The sequence below is a fragment of the Cetorhinus maximus genome, chromosome 12 (assembly GCF_964194155.1).
Source record: "Cetorhinus maximus chromosome 12, sCetMax3.hap1.1, whole genome shotgun sequence".
Classification (NCBI taxonomy): domain Eukaryota; kingdom Metazoa; phylum Chordata; class Chondrichthyes; order Lamniformes; family Cetorhinidae; genus Cetorhinus; species Cetorhinus maximus.
The window spans coordinates 62,891,209-62,916,452 of record NC_135890.1 but is presented as its reverse complement, the minus strand read 5'-3'; the positions used below and the strand labels follow the sequence as shown (position 1 = coordinate 62,916,452).

The window sequence follows — 25,244 nt, the reverse complement described above, 5'->3', positions numbered from 1 at the left end:
GTAATGCAAGTATCACATTACATTCTGAATATATTTACAGTTAAATTGATAAGAAATGTATTCAAGATACTTCAGTAACAAAGTTCTGGAGCACTAGTAACCTTCAAAGTCCTGCTAAGGGTAGATGCTCACTCCTTATCTGACAAGTGCTGTTTTGTTCATTTTGTCTCCTGAAGAAAACTTTTCGAGATGAAGAATTGCTGGTATTACAAGTAGTGCTGAAGAAGTTGGATCTAATCAGTGAGCTGAGAGAGAGGTGAGTAAAACAGAGAGAAAGCATTCACATTACAAGCCATTCTGGGCCAAGCAGCAAAGTTTAACCTTTTGATGGGTTTTGCAGGATTCAAGTTCTGTGCAACTGCAACTTCTTATACTGGCATCGAACCATTTTCCCCATCTACTTGGATGATGTTTATGACAATGCTGTGGATTCTGCAAGAGTACATGTAAGAACTACAAATTATATTAATAATTACATAACTGGGTAGCTTGGACTAATGAGAATTGCCAGATTCATATCTGCAGGAGTTTTGTTAGTATGCATACATCATCCCATATACAGATATGTGAGACAGTTATGCATACTAACAAAACGGATATCATCCAGAAGTAAAGACCATGGCGTAGTAGTGTTAGTGGCAATATTACTGGACTAGTAACCCAGAGAATGAGAGTTCAAATCTTACCTTCAAATTTGACCATTTAAAATAAGTTTATAATTTTTACAAAAGAGTATCAGCAACAGTGGCCATCAAACTTCAATAGAGGAAATCTGCTGTTCTCTTTCTGCCTGGCCTGTATGTGTTTTCAGTCTCATGTGAATGTTGTTGACTCTTGACTGCCCTCTGAATCGATCTAGCAAGCCACTCAGTTGTAACAAACTGTAACAAAGAATAAGAAGGCACAAAACCAGCTTCTCAGGACAGCTTGGAATGGGCAATATATGCTGGCCTTGGTGCAATGCCCACTTCCCAAAAATGAATAAATAAAGAAGTGTTGAAAGTTGTATGAATTGTTACACATGGTGCATTTTTAAAAGGGGATGCATATTCCAATAACTTCTCCAGCCTTTTTATAGTATTATGTGCAGTCATGTTGAAACACAAGGCACTGTTGCATCAATGTGATTTTATACGGAACTATTCTTAAAGATATTTATACAACCCAAATGTTAAAACCATCCATTTAAAAGCACAAAGTGTTTCAAAACTGGTAACCTCGGTATCGGGTCCATGCTGGTTTCCGGATCCTGCTAGTTTTCAGGTTGGGTGGGTTGGGTTGGTTCAAGGGTCGCTCGGACCATTCGGAATATGAGAAAAGACAGCTGCGCAAAGCCGGTAACTAGTCATTATACCACTGCACCATTTTAGCACCTAGCCCAACAAGTTGGTAAGTTACTTTACTCATTTGAGAATAATAATAAAACTCATGCATGGCAGCTTTGAAAAATGTCTCGTTTTCGGACATGGGCGGTTTTTGGATAGCCGGATTTGAGATGCTGCACCTGTATTTGTGTAGAAACCTCATAGTATTGATGTAGAGCTGTTGTTCTTTTGACTTTTGCATTAAACTTCTGTTCCTAGAAATGATGCGCTAGGAGGCGATCATAGGCCTAATCTGATTTAACTCAAGAAATTGATTATCTGGCCTTCTCTCCCACCCTCACCCTCTCCCTAAATTAACCTTAAGTTTAAGAAGCTATGTCCTGTATTTTCATAGAATGGTAGAATCCATAATTAGTATTTCTTACTCATCTCCTTCAAGATTAAATTGAGTGGAGGCTAATGATTTGAAAATGTGCTTTTTCAATGAAGTAGATTCATCTATCACCAGGATTAGATGTACAACATGTTAGAGAAGTATTTGGGGACACTTGGTTATAGAAACTTGAAAGTATACTTAGTCGTAAAATGTTAATGTTTGTTTTGTTCAGTCTGATATTTCACTTTTTTAGTACATGTTCAGTGCTTTGAGGGATTGCGTTCCACCCATGATGCATGCAAGACATCTGGAATCCACTCGAGTGTTGCTGGAATGCTTTGATAAAGAAATCATGGATGTGCTAAATGAGGTAACAGTTATCAAAGCAAAACCATCATTGTTGTTTTAAGTGTTAAATGGATGTATTTAAAATGAATTACCCTTGTTTAGAATTTTAGCTAATTGAGATTCTTACCTGTATTTAAATACAAACCTCAGGACTTGCCTTAAGAAATTATGAGTTGAAGAGCTTTTAAGTTTTTGTCCAATAAGGCTTTAATGCTGTAAAATGACCTTGAGCAATCTGTGCTCATCTAAGAATGTGACCATCCTACCTATTTTTTAGGAATTTGGATTGAGTTTGAGGTGTCATTGGTGAAGTATAAATGTGTTATTAAGTTATTAAGTTAATCATTTATACACGGAAGGCTAATTAGATTTATACCAGCTCTCTGTAGAGCCACTCCCCCTGTACATCATAGCCCTGCAAGTTTATTTGTGCAAGTGTTTATCCAGTTTCCCTTTTGAAATCATTCATCATCTCTGCTTCCTCCACCCTTGTAGGCAATGTGTTCCAGGACATTACCTCTTTATAAAAAAAATAGCTCTTCCTCACATTTGCTCTGCATCTCTTGCCCAAAATCTTAAATTTGTGTCCCGTAGCCCTTGTACCACCAGCCAATGGGAACAGTGTCTCTTTGTTTACCTTATCCAAACCTATCATCATCTTCTACAACTCCATCAATATCCACTGAATCTCCTTTGCTCCAAAGTGAACAACCCCAGCTTCTCCAGTCTAACCTTGTAGCTAAAATCCCTCATTGCTGGAACCATTCTGGTGAATCTCCTCCGCCGCTCTCAAGGCCCCTAACTTCCTTCCTAAAATGTGGTCATCAGAACTGGACACAGTATTCTAGTTGGGGCCTAAGCAAAGCTTTATCAAGCTTCAGTATAACTTGCCTGCTTTTGTACTCCATGTCTCTATCTATGAAGTCCATATGTTTTGCTACCTAGTCTCAGTATGTCCTGCCACCTTTAAAGATCTGTGCACATAAATCCCCAAGCACCCCTGTCCCTGCAGACATTTAGGGCAGAATTTTGCCGTCGGCAAACAGGGGGCAGGGCCCGCTCGCCAACGTGCAAAATGAAGCGGGATGACGTCGGGCGGAACCCCAGACATTATCCCGCCCCATTTAAATTTTCAGGAAGGCAAGGGCACAGCAAAATCAACTGTGCGCCTGCCGACCTGTCAATGGCCAATTGAGGCCATTGACAGGATCATTTAAACGATTAAAGGACCTGCCCGTCCAACCGATAGAAAAAACATGAAACCTCATCCACCGGCAGGATGAAGTTTTGTGCAGTGTTCTAAAAAGTTTAATAAAGGTTTACTGTAATTTATGAACATGTCCCATCTCATGTGACATTGTCACATGAGGGGGACATGTTAGGGAATTTTTTTTTTTCTATTTTTAACCTTTTTAAAAGTGTAAGCGACCTTCCTGAGGCAGCACTAACCTCAGGGAGATGTGCACTCTTTCATGTGCATGCGCGGAAGAGCGCGCACTCGCTTTTGGGGAATCTCCCCCCCCGCCCACACAGGAAGCGCATAGCGCTTCCCACCGGATGTCACGCTGGGCTGGCCTTAATTGGCTCGCCCACGTAAAATGGTAACGGGGCTTGCTTCTCCGGCGAGGATCGGGTCCCCGCTTGCTGGAGATTGGGTCGGGCCTGCCCAACAGGCAGAAAATTCTGCCCTTAGAATTGTGCTGTTAAAACTGTATTACACCTCCCTATGCCAAATGCATCACACTTCCCTGTATTAAATTCCATTTGCCACTTGTTTGTCCATTCTGCTAGCCTATCTGTGACCTGCCACAGTCGATTGGTATCATCCCGCTGCTTGCCACACCTCCAAGTTTGGTAGTATTGGCAAATTTTGAAATTTTAATCTATTCCAATATCTAAGTCATTTATTGTGTTTTATAGATCTCTCTTAATGTAAAATATTAGCATGCTCCTGCTGAAGGTAGGCTGTGATTTTCATGATGGTCAGCTGAAGGAAATTTAGCTTCATTTCCACTCAATTACGTGCTGATATTCCATGGCAGTGGGTGGCCCAAGGGCAGACCCGTCATGCCTGTCATTGTACTGGAGTTAGAAGGATGTTTTGGGGTGGGTGATAGACAGTTTGAGGTTCTAGTTCTACAATCTAGTTTTATAGTTGAAAAAGCTCTCTAGTAGGCAAGGTTGGAATCTGAAGAAGAGTCATACGGACTCGAAACTTAAACTCGGTTTCTCCCTCCTCAGATGCTGCCAGACCTAAGCTCTTCCAGCATTTACTGTTATTTAAGGTTACAATTTCACTTGTTTTTACCTTATAGATACCTTTCTTAAAGGAACCTATAATAATGATACTCAGTTTTTGTCTGTCTGAACTATTTTGATTGGTCAGTTTAAGGGCACTTCAGAGGATCTATGGTAGTGGCTGATGCTGTCTGAATCAAACTCTTCAAGAAAAGCTTTAATCATCAACAGGTTTAGAGACACATTATAAAACTGTTAAAGAATTTTTGTTTCCTTTAATGCATCCCTCCCCTGGGTCCCTCATTCTTTCTTCTCTTCTCCAACAGCACCTTTTGGATAAGCTGTGTAAGGAGATCGAGAAGGACCTAAGACTGTCTGTGCACACACATTTAAAATTGGATGATCGAAATCCATTCAGGGTTGGCATCAAAGACTTGACGGATTTCTTCTCTATCAAACCAATCCGTTTCTTTAACCGATTCATTGACGTCAAAGGTTAGATTCTGTTCAGACTACAGCTTGTTCAATGACTGTTCATTAAACATCACATTGTATAGTTGGCAACCGATAACGTCAAATTAAAAATAATTTTCACAAATATTTAACAGCATATGTAACTCACTATCTGGACAAGACTTTCTACAACCTGACAACAGTGGCTATTCATGACTGGGCCACCTACAGTGAAATGAGAAACCTAGCAGCCCAGCGCTACAGTCTCTCGATGACCGAAGCACACCTTCCAAGTCAGACCTTGGAACAGGTAAGTGCTGAGCTGTTTCCTAATGTGTGATGTTAACCAGGACTGCTTTGTAATGGTGAATGGGGATGCATATGGCTGATTGATGTTTGGTACATAGTGACTCCTAGTAATGGTTTGTAGCAGTGCTACTCAAAGGGAATCAAGGTCTAAATTTTTAAATTAGTTCATTATCAGTGATTAATTTTGCATTCTGATAGCTTGATTAAAGCCACGCTGTAACTGTTTACCAGTAAATTAATGCTAGTGAAAAGCAATTACATCATTCTTCCTAACATAATATCATATTATTTTCAGGGATTAGATGTTCTTGAAATAATGCGAAACATTCACGTGTTTGTTTCGAGGTATCTCTACAATCTCAATAACCAGGTACATTTTAAGGAATTGATTGCACAGATTTTTGAGATGTATTGTTAGGAGAAGCTTTAATTGGAAGAGTTAAGTTTGAAATTTTGTTTCATTGCATGTTACAGATCTTCATAGAACGCACAAGCAACAATAAACATCTGAATACAATCAACATTAGGCATGTTGCAAACTCGATCCGTACACACGGGACAGGCATTATGAACACAACAGTAAGTGTCCTTCATACGTAGTTGGATAATTGTTAAAGACATTTACTAGAAGAATGGGTACAATTCAGTCTTACTGAAGGCGTATATGGGTTCATCATTGCCTTTTTGCTTTTATATTCTATACCTCTGATGATAAAACCTACAATTCCAGTAACATTTTATCAGTCTAAGGTGCTGCTTTTAATTTCCTGTAAACCTGTATCTCCAAATGTCCCTGCTCTTCCACAGTACCACGCTTACTTTCACTCAGTACAGTTATTGCTGATATTTTTTTTTTACTGGAATATATCACCTCTCACTTGCTGACACTGCATTCCATTATTTAACCCATTTCCCAATCTTATTAATTTACCTTTGGGGTTGTGTTTGACTTTGTATAGCAATAGCTATCCCTCTTATTTGGTATCATCTGGACATGACACCCTCTAGGCTAGGGTTCCCAGGAGTCTTTGGGCAGTAGATTACCAGAGTGGGTGATTGGGCTGTTAAGTGTTGCTGCTGGTAACGCATGAGAAGTGGTACATTCTATGTCAGCTGTGGTGGCTTGCAGACAGTTTACGTTGTCTGGGCCCTTTTAGTCTCCTCATTCCTCGGAAACACTGCTTCATTGTTGGCTCTGAGCACGATGGCGTTGGGACCAATGAAAATTGCTGGGAAACAGTGTGTCCTGCGAGCAACAGAGAGAGAAACCCAAACTGGGGGAAGGGAGAGGGAGAAGGACCTAAACTGGAGGGAAAGAGAGAGAAAATGTAAACTTGGGGGCAGGGGAAAAGAGCGAAATGTTAAGTGGGGGAGATAGAGAGAGAGCAAACCTAATCTTATGGAGATAACAAAAGAACGAGTGAGAAACCCAAACTTGGGGAAGGGTGGGGGGTAAGAGAGAGAGAAAAACACAAAACTGGAGGTGGTGGGGGGGCGTTGGGGTGGTGTGGTTTGGGAAGGGGGAAGAGTGAGAGAAACATATAAACTAGGAGAGAGAGTGCGAAGGAGAAACATGAATCGGAGTGAAGAAGAGTTCAATCCGTTTTGTGATGTGTGCTGTTGTATAATTGTTTTATTCAGGTAGCTTTGGTGCAGGCCCCTGAGGCCTGAGCCTCATCTCCCTGATGCTGGTCTTTAGAGTCAGGCTGTGGGTGACACTGAATTGAATTAGGTTTGGTTTTGGTTTTATTATTTTTATAATTTGGCATGTATTGCAAACAATCAAAATTTTGTGCAAAATCTTTAGTTGGAATTTATTTACGTTTTCATTAAAACGCTGTACTTGGTGCTTATTGCAGCTGATCGCAGGTTGAGTTTTTTGAACATTACTTTTTAACCTTTTTAAATTTATTTGTTCATGGGATGTAGGCATTGCTGGCTAGGCCAGCATTTATTGCCCACCCCTAATTGCTCTTGAGAATGTCGTGGTGAGCCGCCACCTTGAATTGCTGCAGTCCATGTGGTGTAGGTACACCCACAGTGCTGTTAGGGAGGGAGTTCCAGGATTTTGACCCTGTGATAGTGAAGGAGCGATGATATAGTTCCAAGTCAGGTTGGTGTGTAACTAGGAGGAGAACTTGTAGGTGGTGGTGTTTCCATGCATCTGCTGCACCTTATCCTTCTAGGTGAGCTGGTGGCATAGTGGTAATGTCACTGGACTATTAATCCAGAGACCCAGGCTAATGCTCTGGGGACACAGATTCAAATCCCACCATGGTAGCTGGTGTAATTTAAGTTCAACTAATTAATTGAAAGCTAGTCTCAGTAATAGTAATTGTCATCAATTGTTGTAAAAACCCATCTGGCTCAAAAATGTCCTTTAGGGAAGGAAATCTGCCACCCTTACCTGGTCTGGCCTATGTGACCGCAGACCCACAGCAATGCAGTTGATACTTAACTGTCTCTAAAATGGCCTAGCAAGGCACTCAGTTCAAGGGCAATTAGAGCTGGGCAACAAATGTGGGGAGGAGATTTGTTGAGCAAGTGGGTGTGGGTGGCTGATTGGGGGTTTTAAGATTGCTGGGTTTGTCCTGAAAAAAGTGAAGTGCAACCGTTTTACAGACATGGACATGGACTGCTTCAGCACCTGAGGAGCTGTGAATGGTGCTGAACATCCCCACTTCTGAATTATGATGGAAGGAAGGTCATTGATGAAGCAGCTGAAGTTGGTTGGGCCTAGGACACTACCCTGAGGAACTCCTACAGTGATGTACTGGGACTGAATTGATTGACATCCAACAACCACAACCATCTTCCTTTGTGCTAGGTATGACCCCAAGCAGTGGAGAGTTTTCCCTGTGATTCCCATTGACTCCAGTTTTGCTAGGGCTCCTTGATGCCACACTCAGTCAAATGCGGCCTTGATGTCAAGGGCAATCACTCTCACCTCATCTCTGGAGTTCAGTTCTTTTGTCCATGTTTGAACCAAGGCTGTAATGAGGTCAGGAGCTGAGTGATCCTGGCAGAACCAAAACTAAGCATCAGTGAGCAGGTTATTGCTGAGTAAGTGTCGCTTGATGGCACTGCTGATGACCCCTTCCATCACTTTGCTAATGATTGAGAGTAGACTGATGGGGCGTAAATGGCTATGCTGAATTTGTCCTGCTTTTTGCGTACGGGGCATACCTGGGCAATTTTCCATCCACTTATAACCTTATCATCCACTTATAACCTCTAGTTGAAGAGGGCTTCAAATGCTTTTATCTTTTGCACTGATATGCTAGGCTCCCCAATCATTGAGGACAGAGAAATTTGTGAAGCTGCCTTCTCCAGTTTGTTGTTTAATTGTCTACCACCATTCATGACTGGATGTAGCAGGAGTGCAGAGCTTAGATCTGATCTGTTGGTTATGGATCGTTTAGCTCTGTCTATCACATGCTGCTGTCTGGCATGCATGAAGTCTTGTATTGTAGCTTCACCTCACTTTTATTTATGCCTGGTGCTCCTTTTGCCCTTCTGCACTCTTCTTGAACCATTGTTGATCCCTGGCTTAATGGTAATATAGCGGCATCATGTAGGGTAAAGGTAGAGTGGAGGATATGCCGGGGCATGAGGTTACAGATTATGGTTGAATGCAATTCTGCTGCTGATGGCCCACAGCGCATTCATGGATGCCCAGTCTTGAGTTGTTAGATCTGTTCAAAACTATCCCATTTAGCATGGCAGTATTGCCATATAACGCGATGGAGAGTATCCTCAATGTGAAGACAGGACTTCATCTCCACAAGGACTGTGCAGTGGTCACTCCTGCAAATCCTTTCATGTATCTGAGACAGATAGGATGAGGTCAAGTAGGTTTTTCCATATTATTGGTTCCATCACCACCTGCCACAGACCCAGTCTAGCAGCTATGTCCTTTAGAACTTGGGCAGCTCAGTCTGTGGTGATGCGACCGAGCCACTCTTGGTGATGGACACTGAAATCCCCCATCCAGAGTACATTCTGTGCCCTTGCCACCCTCAGTGCTTCCTCCAAGTGATGTTCAACATGGAGGAGCACTGATTGATCAGCTGAGGAAGGAACGATAGATAGCAATCAGCAGGAGGCTTCCTTACTCATGTTTATCTTGATGCCATGAGACTTAATAGGGTCCGGAGTCAATGTTGAGGACTCCCAGGGCAACTCCCTCCTGACTGTATACCACTGTGTTGCCACCTCTGGTGTACTTTGGGTTGACTGGGTTGGGTGTACCGTTGTTGTTTGAGCTACCTAGGTCAATGCCAGGTGATCCGTCTGGTTTCATTCCTGGGTTTCTCCAAACTCTAGTCTCCTGGCTACACCGAACTATAAATGGCTCCCAGAGCTTCTCTGAGCCCCTAACTACTGGTATGGGATCAGTACCCTTTTGCCACCCTCTCAGTCCCCTAGGAAATCTCTGAGCCCTAACTGTCTGGAACTTGCTAACAGCTGTCAGGACTTCCCTGTGAGCTGAGAATCACATAAGGTCCAAACTGCATCCAACCCATCTCAATGACAATGTCACCTTTCAGTATTCACAATGCTTTTAGACTAATTTAGCTCTAACTCTGAAAGCGAAACATTTCTCTGGACTACACTTCTTTGCAAGGAATGTACACATCACGTCTCAACTAAGTCCACCTGCTGTTTTATGTCTCCATCTCTTCTATGGGAAACCTCCTGAGCTGCCATTTTCTTTGGGATGTTCTGGGAATCTCTAAAGCCCAGCTATTTGTTTACCCTACAATAACTAAACACTACCTCTAAAATGTTAACATGATCTAGATATTCATCACATGACGCACAGTGGCAGCAGTGTGTACCATTTACAAGATGCACTGCAGCACTAAGGCTCTCTTGACAGCACCTTCCAAACTCACATCCTCTACCACCTGGAAGGACAAGGGCAGCAGATGCATGGGAACACCACCACCTGGAAGTTCCCTTCCAAGTCAGGCACCAGCCTGACTTAGAAATATAAGTTCCTTCACTGTCACTGGGTCAAAATCCTAGAACTCCCTTCCTGCACCACATGGACTGCCAACGGTTCAAGAAGGCAGCTCACCACCACCTTCTCAAGGGCAATTAGGGATGGGCAATAGATGCTGGCCTACCCAGTGATGTCCACACCCAATGCAAAAATAAATAAAAAATGTAGGAAAAGATGAAAGAGGTGTTCTAAGAAGTGGGAGCTGAGTATTTGGGGGCTGCTTTCAGTCAGAAATGAATGGGTAGATGATGATGATCCCCCTGCAGTATGTTTCAGATGATGTACATAGTGACTGACTGTAGAGCAGATACTGAACCTTTATTCAAGATTATGTATTTTATGCCTTGGCTGATGTGTTAGATTTGCAGTGGCTTACTCCCAGCATCCTGTTTCTTTATAATCTTCTTATTTTGAAGATGCTGCAAACTGAAATCATTTTTGAATCCCCATTTCCTGTGTTGAGGTGGTGCATATATGCGAGGCTGGCGGGGAGAGTAAGGTGTGTGCGGGGGAGGGACGGGGTGGGGGTGTGCAGGGCGTGGGCACTTGGTCTGCAACACGGGGTGGCACTGTGCTTGGGGTGGCGTGTGTGTGTACCTGGTCAATCGAGGTTGTGGGTAGTGTTTGTATTGGGTGCCGGTTGGGTTAGAGTTGGGGTGTGTGGTGCTTTGTATGCACCAGACAGGATGAAGTTAGCCGTCTGCCACAGAGTTGGGGGCATGACAGATACACACCACAGCTGGATCCAGAGAGAATCTATTTGTCAGTGCACTTTATTGGTGTCCTAAAGCTTCACTGAGATGCCTGATTATAATATGAGTAACTTAACATTCAAAGTTTTCAGATTGGTTGCACAAACTGTACCCTTGCAATCTTTGTTCCAGGTCAATTTCACCTACCAGTTTCTGAGAAAAAAGTTTTATATATTCAGCCAGTTCATGTATGATGAACACATCAAGTCTCGCCTCATCAAAGACATTCGATCCTTTAAGGAGACAAAGGACCAAAATGATCAAAAGGTATCAGTGGAGCTGCTAAAGTATTGAAGTGCAGTTTATTTTGTGTTCAATGTCCTTTAATCAGTGCTTTGAATGGGAGTGCAATGTGCATTGTGTCTCAGCAATACAGTCCCAGGTGATCAGGTTGGGGATCCAAATGGAAAGTGCACCAACATGTTTCATTTGTACTTTCTGACCCTTTACAAGCAATTTCTCTCCTGTGGGAGGAGGAGTAGGTGGGAAGGGGAGAAATGTAGAGCAAAAAATTGCACAACAGTGTGACCACAGGATGCCAATTTGCAGTGTTGATAAGAAAATGGAATTGTGGCATACGATCCCTGAAACCAGTTTTAAAAAAAACCTGAAAAATGCCATGTAATTACAAAGTGACTCATTCACTACATTAATATAAAAGCAAAATACTGCGGATGCTGGAAATCTGAAACAAAAACAAAAATAGCTGGAAAAACTCTGCAGGTCTGACAGCATCTGCGGAGAGGAACACGGTTAACTTTTCGAGTCGGTATGACTCTTGAAGAGTCATGCGGACTCAAAACGTTAACTGTGTTCCTCTCCGCAGATGCTGTCAGACCTGCTGAGTTTTTCAGCTATTTTTGTTTTCGTTCACTACGTTGTTTACTTTGCTATTTGATGATAGTCATAGTCTGATCAGATGATTTCAAGTGATTGGTGGAAGGATTAGAGGGGAAATGACAATTTTTTTCATCCAGAGGGTGGTGGCTTTTAGAACTCACTGTCTGAAGTGGGTGGCAGAGGGAGAAATTCCCCTCACAAATAAAAAAAAAACATTGGTAACCTTCAGGGCTACAGACCAAGAGTTGGAGTGTGGGATTAACTTGGATAGGTCTTTTTCAGTTGGCCAGCGATGTGATGAGCTGAATGGCCTCCTTCTGTCCCACAAATCTTTGTGTTTCAATGAACCAACTTACTCTTGTTTACAGTATCCTTTTGACCGTGCAGACAAGTTTAATCGAGGCATCAGAAAACTTGGGCTAACTCCAGAGGGACAAAGTTACCTTGATCAGTTCAGGCAACTTATTAGCCAGATAGGTAAGTGAACTAAGGCAATCTTCCAATGCATGTAAACAAATACTATTTCAGGGTTCATCTTTTGTTTCTGGATACAGATTGTAATTTTCTGATATTTCTAAAAGATGCTTATTCCATTTTGCTGATGGGAGGATAGACTTGCCTCAAGAAAGTTGGAAGTTTTGGGCCTGGTGAAAGGGATGGCAGTTGTCTGTAAGCAATCTGTGGAAATGGAGATCATGCTGAATTTGAAAAGTAAAAGTGTTAAGTGGAACAGATGTCAGGGGTTGGGATGGAAAGTGATATTTTTACCATAATCTCATTTGAAGTTAGCTACTTAAGGGGTAGCAGGGCTGTCTAAATGACCCCCATGGCATGGCTTACTCTGCCCTTTTGTGAGCCCCAGGTCCAGCTGGCCGGGCTGGTAGTACCTCAAAGGGTCCCATGCTCGAGGTGATGTGATAGCCAACGGTCAATCTGGCAGATTCTACAGTGGTGAAAGTGGGGGAGCTACTGCCTTGCAAGACAACGGCTAGCTAGCGCCAGGTGGCGGGCCCTCTGGGTAAAGGATTTCTGTTCCTTTTGAACACGAGAAGAAGGCAATGGGAAACCACCCCATGCTCCCCTTTTCCATAGTCAAATGTGGTCAGTATAAATAATTCTTACCAAGGCCCTGGCACCACTTGTGTCAGCACTGAACTAGTTATGAACATCCATGAACTGCACGTGGGCCTGGTATCATCATGCTACTGCGCAACCCTTAAAAAGCTGTAAGAAAGAGCAAAAGAAAAGAAAATCTGACACCAAAAGAATTGCTTGGGTGGAGAGAAGCATGATAAAGGAGCCGTAGTGGCTCAAAAGAAGACACATGGAGTTTTTCAGACATTTTGTTTGAGCAGAAGGGCTGGAGTGCCTAACCTTAACCAGAACTCCAACAACCTGGTCATCCACTGTTATTTAAAGTTTAGAAAACCATGGTCGTCTACGTCATCCAACATGGCACTTAGACCATGATGGTGACTTCAGCATAGACTTGGTCCTGGTCTAGTGTGTGCGCCTCAGTACTAAATCTGCTGGTGCATTTACCCACAGTGATCAGGGAGAGAAGAACAGATTCTGAACTCCTCCTTGGTCTTTCAGCTTCCCCCCATTTCATTTGGGGTCACCACAATGCTAATTGATCACCCTCCTCCATCTCCTCCTGTCAGGCACCTATTCCTCTTAGAACCCCACTGAGTTTTCGTCTCTCGCTACTGCATCCTTCCATATGGTCTTTGGCCTTTCCTGTTCTCTGCCTTCCTGGCAGTTCCATCTCTATCACTCACCCCACCACATTTCCTCTCCCTCCCTGCAACAGATGACTTTAACATTTCAAACTCTTCTACTTTCATCAGTGCTTCCACAATATTCACCGACTCCCAGATGTGCTGCTCCCTGATTTTGTCCTTTCTCGACCTTCCGTACATCCATCTCAGCATCTGCATCTCATTAGTATCCAATCGCTGTTCCTCTCTTCTCGATGTTGCCAAGTTTCTGCACTATATAAGTCTTGCAGATGTCTTGCAGATTCTTCTTTTAGTTTCAGTAGTACTTTTCTATCACATAACGCTCCACTGTACTACTTCCAATTACTCCAACCAGAGTTAATTCATTGCTTAACTTCCATTCCTGTAACTCCACTTTCTGCCACCACTGCTCCCAGGAACTTGAAACTATTAACTTTCTCCAAATCTTCACCCATAATCCGTAACCTTCACTCTGATCCTCTTCCCTGGGCTCAAACTGGACAGTCTATAAATTGGGTCTTTGGTCTACTGATCTTAACACCCCTGTCTTCCAGAGCTTTTCCTCAGACCTCCAGGTACTCGGTTATGTTCTCCTCATCCCCACCACATAGCTCAATGTCATCTGCAACCATCATTGACCATGGCATTTCCCATCTCACTTGCGCAGTTAGAACATCCAGGATAATCAGAAAGAGGAAGGGTCTGTATGCTGATCCTTGGTGTAATCCAACTTTGGCTTTGAAACTCTCACTCTCCCTAACACTGCTTCTTACACTTGTCTGGCATTCCTTGTCCATGTCCTGTAATAGTCGTATGTACTTATCAGGGTCCCCATGAATTCTGCCACATCTTCAGACTTTCCCCCTAGGCACCCAGTCGTAAGCCTCCTCTAGATTGATGAATACAATTTTTGTGTTACGTTGGCCTTCCCTATATTTCTCCATCACTTGTCCCAAATGAAAATGGTATTGGTGATGTTTCTTCTGGGCATGAATCTGAACTGACCCTCATGGATTTCCACTCTTTTTCTCAGTCTCTGGCCCATGACACTCTCCCATATCATGAAGGTATGTGGTAGAAATTTAGCTCCTCGGTAGCTTTTGTGATCCTGAATGTGCCTCTTTCCTTGGAAAATTTGTGCCAGAATTTTTTGCCCCATGCCCTTGAGATTTCCTTTCTTGCTATAATGCAATTACGTAGCCTGTCAAGACTCCATATCCACCTAGACAGTGTTATGATCGCCGTGGAGACCAACAAACCAAAAGAACCAAATTTTCCAAATGATCCCAACCAGAAAACCAATGGACAAAATTTAACTTTTTTTAATTTCAACAACTGAACCAAAATCAAAATAAATAAATTGAAATGCAGAGTACTGCAGATGTTAGAAATATGAAATAACAGAAAATGCTGGAAATACTTAAGTTATAACAGCATCTGTGGCGAGAAACAAGAGGTAATGTTTCAGGATGTGACCCTCCATCAGAACTGGGAAAAGTTCGAAATGTTGTAGGTTTTGAGCAACGGACGGGCGAGACAAGGACAAATGTCCATGGCAGACTAGTTAGAAAAATTAAAGCCCATGGGATCCAGGGGAATGCAGCAAGTGGGATACAAAATTGGCTCTGTGACAGGAAATAAAGGGTACTTGTTTTTGTGATTGGAAGGCTGTTTCCAGTAGGGTTCCGCAGGGCTCAGTACTTGGCTCCCTGCTTTCTGTGGTACATTTTAATGATTTGGATGTAAATGTGGGGGAAATGATCAAGAAGTTTGCTGATGACACAAAAATTAGATGCGTGGTAGATAGAGAGGAGGATTGCTATAGACTGCAGGAAGATATCAATGGACTGGTCAGGTGGACAGAAAAGTGGCAAATGGAATTCAATCCAGAGAAGTTTGAGGTGATGAATTTGGGGAGCTCAAACAAGGCAAAGGAATACACAATAAATGGGAGGAAACTGAGTGTGTAGAGGAAGTGAGGAACCTTGGAGTGAATGTCCACAGGTCCCTGAAGGTCGCAAAACAGGTTGGTAAGGCGGTTAAGAAGGCATATGGGATTCTTGCCTTTATTAGCCAAGGGATAGAATATAAGAGCAGGGAGGTTATGCTGGAACTACATAAAACATGAGTTAGGCCACAACTTGAGTACTGTGTGCAGACGGATGTAATTTCATTTGAGACGGTACAGAGGAGATTTACACGGATGTTGCTAAGTCTGGAAAATCACAGCTATGAGGAAAGATTGGATATGCTGGGGTTGTTCTCCTTGGAACAAGGAGGATGAGGAGGGATTTGATTGAGTTGTAAGATAGAGTGGATGGAAAGGGCCTATTTACCAGAGAGGTCAATGATTAGGGGGCATAGATTTAAAGTGATTGGTAGAAAGATGAGAGGGGAGATGAAATTTTTTATCACCAGCGTGTCGTAGGGGTCAGGAACTCTGTTTGAAAGGGTAGTAGAGGCAGAAACCCTCAACTCAAAGGTGTCTGGATATGCATCTCATGCTCCATAATCTGCAGGGCTATGGACCAAATGCTGGAAAGTGAAGTTGGGCTTGGTGACTCATTTTTTGGCTGGCAAAGACATGATGGGCCAATTGGCCTCTTTCTGTGCCATAAACTTTCTGTGATTCTAAAAGTAAGGTCTGTGATTGATTGATAATCAGGAGGGTTTGAATGACAGATGGGTCAAAGGGAATGGAGATGGGGCAAGAAAAGAAACAAAAGATGTGCCTGGAGCAGGTGTGTTACTGCCTGAAAGCAAAAATAAGAGAAAACTGAAATGTGCGAAGAAAAGGAAACAAAATGGGCACTAAGATTAAAGATTGAAATTGATGAACTCAGTGTTGAGTTCCGAAGGCTGTGTAAAGTGCCTGATTGAAGGAAGAGGTGCTGTTCCTTAAGCTTGCGTTGAGCTTCACTAAAGAGTGCATTGGGCTGAGGACAGGAATGTCAGCATGAGAGCCAGGTAGAGAATTCAAATGACAGGTCAGCGGAATCTGGGGGTCATGCTTGCAGACTGAACAGAGGTGTCTGCAGAGTGGTCACCTAACCTGCGCATTGGGGACTGAGCAGTGAATGCAGTAGACTGGATTGAAAGAAGTACACGTAAATCACAGTTTCACCTGGAAGGGCTATTTGGGGTTTTGGATGGTGAGGAAGTAGAAGGGCAGGTGCTGCATCTCCTGAATTTGCAGGAAAGATGCAGTGGGAAGGGGATGTGATGATGGAGGTCACTGAAGAATGAACCAGGGTATCAAAAAGGGAGTGTACCCTCTGGATTTCTGGGAGGGTAGGGGACGATGTGTTGCTGGTGGCATCATACAGGAGGTGGTGGAAATGGCAGAAAATGATCTGTTTGAATACAGAAGCTGGTGGGGTGGAAGGTGAGGACAAGGGGAATGCTTTTATGTTTCTGGGAGGGAAGGACAGTGTAGGAAATGTGGCGGACACGGTCGAGGGCCCTGTTAACCACGGTGAGGGGAATCATTGGCTGAGGAATAAAGGCACCTCAGAATTGCTGTTATAAAGGGTTGCATCGTCAGATCAGATGCGAAGGAGACTGAGGAACTGGGAGAATGGAATGGAATCCTTAGTGTGCAGGGTGTGAGGTCTAGTCGAGATAGCTGTGGGAGCTTATAACGAATATTAGTTAATAGCCTATTGCCAGAAATGGAAATACAGAAGTCAAGGAACGGAGGAGTCAGAGATGGACCATGTGAAACTGAGAGAAGGGTGGAAATTGGAAGCAAATTTGAAGGTTTCCAATTCAGGGTGAGGGCAGGACACTGCACCGATACAGTCATCAATGCACTGGAAAAATAATTGAGGGAGGGGGCCCCCCCAAGCAGGAATGGAATAAGAAATGTTCAACATATCCTACAAAAAGGCAGACACAGCTAGGACTCTTCCCTTCCTTGGTCTCTAATTCTCCATTTCCGGCAGTCGGCTTCATTATAAGCCCACTGACTCCTGTCCTCATCAACTGTCCCTCGATTCAAGGATGACGCCTACTCAGTTTTTGCCCTGGGCCTTCCTGTGACTGAACAGGCTGATTCTCAACCCACAGATCTTTGGACACATGGGGCAGGGCGTTCAACAAGGTTGTGGGATCAGGATTTGCTTTTCTCTCTTTCTCTGCCACTGCTCTGCCTCATCGTCAAAGCATTTGGACTCAAAGCCTGATGCAGCTTGATGGACAAATTGTTGCCATTTTGAACATTTGGTAGCAGTTCCTCCCAGTCATTCATGTCAATGCTGCCATGCTTCATGAAGAGCTCAGAGTGACCTGGCAGCATTTTCTTTGTCCTCCCCTGGAATACTGGCCATTTGAAAGTTGAGAAAACAGGACCTGGTTTGGGCAATACTTTTCAGCCATCCGGATGCAGTGCCCAGTCCATTATAGTTGGTTTTGCAAGAGTTTTGCCTGAATGTTTGTGGAGCTGGCTTCAAGAAGGACATTTGTTTGATGTTTCCCCCTTAGAATCTACAGGATATGGCAGAGGCATTGCTGATGGAATGTCTCTAGTGCTCTGTGTCGCTGATATGCAGTGCAGGTCTCACTGCAGTACCAGAGTGTGGTGATGACAACTGCTCTGCACTATGACTTTTGTTGACTTGCAGAGGTCTTTGTTGTCCAATACTTTTTGCTGTAGCTTGAAGAAGGCTGACGCAGCTAACCTAGTGTTGGACCTCCTCATTAATAGTGGCCTTTTGAGGGATGTGGCTGCCAAGGTATGGGAAGTGCTCAACATATTCCAGAGTGTCTCCTTCAACAAAAATGGGAGGTGGAATGTTTGACTGACCAGGTCTGGGTTTATGAGTTTTGTTTTGGAAACTTTCAAGGACAGGCGTAGTCTCTTGTATACACAATTGAAGAGATCAAGAGTGGCTTGCAAATCTCGTGCAGAGTGGGCAGCAACAGTCATCTGCAAACTGTAGATCATGTATGTCTATGATGATCAGTTAGTTTTGGCACGGAGGTGACTGGAGTTAGAGTTTCCGTCAAGGCAGTACCTAATACACCAGAGGGCAGTTGATCACTGCCACTGTCAGGTAGATTGTAAATAGCATGGTGTATGGGGCTATCACAGCCTTGCTTGACACTGGTACACATTTTGAAGGTGTCTGTTTCAGCTCTCCCATTCAAGATAGTTGCAGTCTTATCCTCATGGAGCAGTTGCAGGATTGTGATCAAGCTTCTTGGATGTCCAAATCTCTGGAGCACAGACCACAGTGCCTCACGATTTACTGGGTCAAATGCTTTGGTCAGGTTGATGAATACAATGAAGATTCCTGGTGGTGTTCTCGACACTTTTCTTGGGTTTGTCTGGCAACAAAGGCCACTGTCAGAAGTTCCTGTGGAAGGTCTGAAGTTGCACTGTCTGTCTAAGAGGATTTCTTCAGCCACATGAAGTAGACGATTCAGGAGAATGTGTGTCAGGATTTTCCCTGTTATGGACCAGGCCAGACCAGGTAAGGATGGCAGATTTCCTTCCCTGGAGGACATTAGTGAACCAGGTGGGTTTTTACAACAATTGATAGTTTAATGGTCCGATATTTATCAATTGAATTTGAATTTCACCAGTTGCCTTGGGATTTGAACCCCTGTCCCCAGAACATTAGCCTGGGTCTCTGGATTACTAGTCCAGTGATATTGCCACTATGCCACCACCTCCTTCAGGAATGTGATGATTGTAACTATTTATAAGTTGGGGGAGTTATTTTTCCTCCCAAATCTGTAGCGTGAGAGCATAGAGTCTTGATTGTGAGCAAAAGCCCTTCAGTTGGAATAGCATCTCAGCCGCAGACTTTGCTGTTTTTCATCTATTTGTTTGCTTGATACAGCTCTCCCATTGCTGGTTCATCCATGTATTTTAGCACACGACAGTGGGGGAATAGCCTGGAGAGTAGAAGCTGCCACTGTGGATTCATATTTGAGGAGTTGTTGAGAATGTTCTTTCCCTAGTTGAGAGATGGCATTGTCATCATCAAGAGAAACACAATCCTGTGAGCAATGGGGATTTTGCCTATTTGACTTTGATCTATATATGGCCCTGGTAGTTGCAAAAAAAACTTTGCATGTTGTTATGAGCAATATATGGTTTTAAGTTGAATTTATATATACATTTCTGTGTTAAAAAAGGTAAAAAATGGTTTCAGTTTCACTTAGGTTTTGGTTATGAACCTTGGTGCCTGGGAGTCTGGCTGACGTTAGAGATGGGTTAAAAGGGGTTGAAAGTTCAATGATTCTGGAAACAAAACACAAGTAGAAAAGCTTTGCTGTTGCCTAGCGACAGTAAGCTAGTGACAGACACACAAAAGACAGTGGGGGTGGGGGTGGGGGAGGAGATTCAGAGTTTGTGTCGGAGACAGAAGACAGGGATTGTAAGCTCTCAGAAGAAAAACTACAAGGCTATTGGGACAATAGTTAACTGAATAATCAGTTATCAGTACTGGGACTCAGTAAATTGATCAGTTCAGTGGAGGTGCTGCTAGAAGACTGGGTTTAGGGAACTCATTTGCTTGCTCTGCAGGTGAAGTCACAGTGAGTTTAGAGTGCTGTTCGTGAGCGAGTTCCAGGATTTTGAGCCAGTGACAGTGAAGGAATAGTGATATATTTCCAAGTCAGGGCGGTGAATGGTTTGGAGAGGAACTTACAGGTGGTGGTGTCCCTTATGTATCTGCTGCCCTTGTCCTTCTAGATGGTAGTGGTCATGGGGTTGGAAGATGCTATCGAAGGACCCTTGGTGAGTTTCTGCAGTGCATCTTGTAGATGGTACACACTGCTGCCACTGTGCGTTGGTGTTGGAGAGAGTGAATGTTTGTGGATGGAGTGCCAATCAAGTGAGCTGCTTTGTCCTGGATGATGTCAAGTTTCATCGAGGCAAGTGTAGAGTATTCCATCACACTCCTGACTTGTGCCTTGTAGATGGTGGACAGGCTTTAGGGAGTCAGGCTTTCATCCTTCTCCTTTGCCCTGCTCCCCCGCTCCTCCCAGAACCACAGTAAGGTTCCTTTTGCCCTCACCTTCCACCCCACCAGTATGGTTGCTGATCCTCCAACATTGTCCTGGAGTCTTCAGGAATTGAAAATCAATCTCCAGGACACTGTTGTGTGTGACCCTGGAGAAAAATCAACAGGACATTAAAAAAGATTGTTTTTTTTTGGTCACTACCTTTGAACATTTCCCTCTACCAAATATAAAAATTGCTGAAAAAAAAATCTTTTTGTCAAAGCTTTTCATCTTCCACTCATCAGAACAATTGGCAATTAACTATCAGTCACCATCAGCTGGTTCATTCTCCATGGCAACGCCTCTCCCAATCAGAGTCCGCTTGCCAACCAATCAGCACTCTCTTGTTATACAGTATAAATTGTTGTTTCCCCTGACATTGGCATTTTCTTGTGAATTGTCCTGATGAGTGCAAAGTGAAAAGCTTCGACAAAAACGTATTTTTTTGAGCAATACTCAAGTTCTGTTCTACCATACAACTAAATAAACAAATATTGAAAATGGGAAATGAAGGCTGTTTGGCCGACAGTCAAGCATTATCCAGTTGGGTAATGAGTCCTTTTGCTTTCCAATAGGAAGGTAGTGCGTCACTAGGATGGATGTGTAGGCCGACTAATGGCTGGACCTTGGGGGCAAGTCATGAGAAGAAACTTCGGAATGCATTTAATCACAGGTGACAACCCTACCCACCAGCCTCTGTATTCAGTGGATCATTTTCCATCATTCCTATCATCTCCAGAGAGTTGCCCCCAACAAATACATCTTCACTTCCCTTCCCCTTTCAGAAATCCGAGGGGAGCATTCCCTCTGTGATACCCTGGTTCACTCCTCATCACCCCCAACAGACCATCCATTCCATAGCACCTTTCCATGCAAATGCAGGGGATGTAATACCTGCCCTTTTACCTCCTCTCTCCTCACAATCCAAGGCCCCAAACACTCCTTCCAGGTGAAGCAGCGATTTACATATAGTTCTTTCAATCCAGTCTACTGTATTCACTGCTCACAATTTGGTGGTCTCTACAATGGGAAGACCAAATGCAGATTGGATGACTGCTTTACATAACACCTCCATTCAGTCCATGAGCATGATCCCGAGTTTCAGGTGGTCTGTCATTTTAATTCTCCACTTTGCTCTCATGCTGACATTTCTGTTCTCTGCCTACTGCAGAGCTCCAGTGAAGGTCAACATAAGCTTAAGGAGCTTTGATCAGGCACTTTACAGTCTTCAGAGACTAACATTGAGTTAATCAATTTCAGTCTATTATCTCAGTGCCCATTTTGTTTCCTTTTCTTTGCACATTTCAGTTTTGCTTTCAGACAGTAGCACACCTACCTAGGTGCTCTAGCGCACTTTTTTTTGCCCCATCTCCATCCCCTTTGGCCCTGAAAGACAAGCTCTATGTCATTCCATCTCTCCTGTCTTCCAACTTATCACAGACCTCCCTTTTGTCCTTGTCCTACCCATCCGTTGCTCAAAACTATAACTTTCCTAATTTTTCCCAGTTCTGATGGAAGTTCACAGATTTGAAGCATTACCTTTTGTTTCTCTCCAAGAGATGTTGCCATAACCTGCTAAGTATTTCCAGCATTTTCTCTCTTTATTTCAACACAAATTAAACATGAGTTAGCAGGCAAATTGCACTCTCTATAAATTATAAATTACACATTAAATAGAAGGTCCAACATAGATTCAGCGTACATATCCCTAATTTCAACTACAAACTCCTTCAAAACTCAGAACTTGCTCAGGTAGAATTCCAGCTCCTTTTCTTTTAGCTACTGATTCTCATCTGACAGCAGTTCCCAACCAACCCAAGTTTCACAGTCTCAGCCTTCACCAAAATGGCGCACTTCTGCAGAACCTCTTCTGCTCTCCTCACGACAGTCTTGATGACATGGATCCGCCCGATTCACCTTTATCTGAACTCTCAGTAGCATCCCTGTGCAATGTCTGGTTAGTGCAGTAACAGCCCTGTGCCGTGTATGGTTAGTGCAGTAACAGCCCTGTGCTGTGTATGGTTAGTGCAGTAACAGCCCTGTGCCGTGTATGGTTAGTGCAGTAACAGCCCTGTGCCGTGTATGGTTAGTGCAGTAACAGCCCTGTGCCGTGTATGGTTAGTGCAGTAACAGCCCTGTGCCGTGTATGGTTAGTGCAGTAACAGCCCTGTGCCGTGTAAGGTCATTGGTCAATCAGTTCCTTTAAAATAACTGAAGCAGCAGCAATAACCTTATTTCCCTTTATTCCTGCTCCCAGATCCAGCCTTCATGTTCACTTTTTTTAACAGCCTGCACTGCACCACTGGGTGATCTGAGCTTGGATGGCTCTGTGTCTTTCATCTGCTTTCAACCAGTTTAAGTTTCCCTCGAAATCTAAAGGCTCAGTTTCCCTTTCAGTTGAGGTTTGACTGAAAAAATAGAAACTTTGAAACCAGAGACAGTGCACCCAATAGAACATTTGACAACTCATCTGTTCAGACAGCAACTCACAAGCGCTCTCCCACTGGTCCCACAATCCGCGAACTCCAGGCCCAGCTGGTATCACCTCCTTGTCGCTCCTTGATTTTCGGCTACCTCTTCTGTCTTTGTTCTTGGATTTTCTTTACTCATAAGCCAGTAAAAGTATTGGCCCCGCTCCTGTTTGATATCCTCTTTCACTAAGGTTAGACCACCTGTATCCTTGATTGTATGCACATTTTTCACGCAAAATAGTCAGTAATAAATCCAATATGGAATTCAGGAGAAACTTCTTTACCCAGAGAGTGGTGAGAATGTGGAACTCCCAACTGTGAAGAGTCATTGAGGTAAATATTATAGATGCATGTACAGGATATCTGGGTAAATACATGAGGGAGAAAGAAATAGAAGAATATGTTTGATAGAGTGAATTGAAGTAGAGGCTTATGTGGAACATAAATACCAGCATGATGTGATTGGATCAAATGACTTTTATCTATGCTATACATTCTACTCTGTATAATCTGTGTGCTCTGCAGAGGATTGATTTGCTTAATGGACACCGTTCATGTGTGGAAAAGTAAACTGGTTGTTTAGTTATACCAAAGTGTCTGTGTGTTGTGATGAGAATGTAAATTATGGAATATTGTGCCCTTGTTACAAGGAGGGCATATGATGTTTGTATGATGGTGACTGTGTATTGTTTTCCTACTTAATGGTTTTTCGTTTAGGAAACGCAATGGGCTATGTTCGGATGATTCGATCTGGTGGACTACATTGCTGTAGTAATGCAATAAGGTATTGTTTAATTACAAAAGTATATATGCCTGTTCAAAACTGGCACAGCCAACATTGAGCTCACGTTGACTCAATTCTGCTTCAGATTTGTTCCTGACTTGGAGGATATTGTGAACTTTGAGGAGCTTGTGAAAGAAGAGGGACTTTCAGAGGAAACTCAAACAGCTGCCAGGTAACGTTAGCAGGGATTGGCTGCAGTTGAAGTCACATCTTAACCCTGGAGAGGTACTGTCAAACCAAGTAATATCCAGTGTGAAACAAGTTAATCAACATGACACCTTTCCTTTCTTGTTTCTCAATCATCTCAGCTGGAATATTTTGTTTAATTCAGGGCACCAACTTTAAGAAGGATGTGGAAGGTTTAGAGACGGTACAGAGAGATTTACTAGAACGGTTCCAGGGGTGAGAGGTTACAGTTACATGGATAGACTAGAGAAGCTGGGATTGTTTCTCCTGACAGCAGAGAAGGCTAAGAGGAAATTTGATAAGAGGTGTTTAAAATCATGGAGGGTCTGGATAGAGTAAATAGAAAAACCATTTCCAATGGCAGAGGGGTCACCAACCAGAGAACATCATTAAAGGTGATTAACAAGAAGTGACATGAAGTAAAATTTTATAACTGGACAAAAAAAAAATCAGAACCACTTCCCTACCAGCTTTGCTTCTTAGTTTGTACTAGCCTTGCTCCTTCCTCATGGCACTGAGAAACACTGTTGCTAACCATTTAATAATCAAATAGATGTTGGTATTTGCAGTGAGATTTTATTTTAGCTTTCTGTTTTTTTAATGTTAGACAGCTGGATGCTGTTCTTACTGACCTCACTAGAAACTCTGCCGAGGGGACTGAATACTTCAAGATGCTAGTGGATGTATTTTCTCCTGAATTCCGTAACTCTAAAAATATGCACCTGCGTAACTTCTACATCATTGTGCCACCGCTGGTAAGTATATCAGTCTGTTTTGCATTGCCCATTCATTTTCCGATCTAATAGTTGATGTCCCTGACATGAGGAATCATGACTGAGAGTAGATTCCTAGTGAAACAGGATTAGAGGGCTGGGTTCAACAAAAATACATTTCATTAAAAAACAAACACTCAGCCAGAAAGATCCTTTGCTGGTTTACCAGGGAAGTTAAGGATAGAATTAGATTAAAAAAGAGGTTTATAATGTTCCAAAGATTAGTAGTAAGCTTAAGGATTGGGAATGCTGTAGAAATGATCAAAGGATGATCAAAAAGTTGATAATAGAGAAAAAAAAATAACGTGACTAAACTAGCCAGGAATATAAAAACTGATTGTGAGGGCTTTTACAATATATAAAAAGGAAGAGAGTAGCTAAAGTAAACATTGGTCCCTTAGAGGCAGAGACATGAGATATTATCATGGGGAATGTGGAAATGACAGTGAATTGAACAAATATTTTGTGTCTGTCTTCACAATAGAAGATAGAAATTGCGTATTAGAAATAGAGGGTAACTGAGGAACTAATAAAAGTGAGGAAATGAAGGTACTTAATATTAATAGAAAAAAAGCATTGGAAAAACTTAAGGGACCAATGATCCAACAAATCCCCAGAACCTGTA

General features: G+C 42.9%; 1 protein-coding gene across 3 annotated transcripts in view; it reads left to right on the top strand.

Moving 5' to 3' along the window:
- Positions 1-25,244, top strand: part of washc4 (WASH complex subunit 4) — a 139,530-nt gene that overhangs the window by 93,788 nt on the left and 20,498 nt on the right. For all 3 annotated transcript variants that reach the window (XM_078553746.1, XM_078553745.1, XM_078553747.1), the window contains exons 18-29: positions 177-256; positions 341-446; positions 1,955-2,071; positions 4,614-4,782; positions 4,896-5,050; positions 5,345-5,419; positions 5,524-5,628; positions 10,942-11,076; positions 12,018-12,126; positions 23,594-23,660; positions 23,746-23,832; positions 24,454-24,601. In XM_078553746.1, the coding sequence (XP_078409872.1) occupies positions 177-256; positions 341-446; positions 1,955-2,071; positions 4,614-4,782; positions 4,896-5,050; positions 5,345-5,419; positions 5,524-5,628; positions 10,942-11,076; positions 12,018-12,126; positions 23,594-23,660; positions 23,746-23,832; positions 24,454-24,601 (1,353 nt within the window). The remainder of the gene's footprint in view (positions 1-176; positions 257-340; positions 447-1,954; positions 2,072-4,613; positions 4,783-4,895; positions 5,051-5,344; positions 5,420-5,523; positions 5,629-10,941; positions 11,077-12,017; positions 12,127-23,593; positions 23,661-23,745; positions 23,833-24,453; positions 24,602-25,244) is intronic.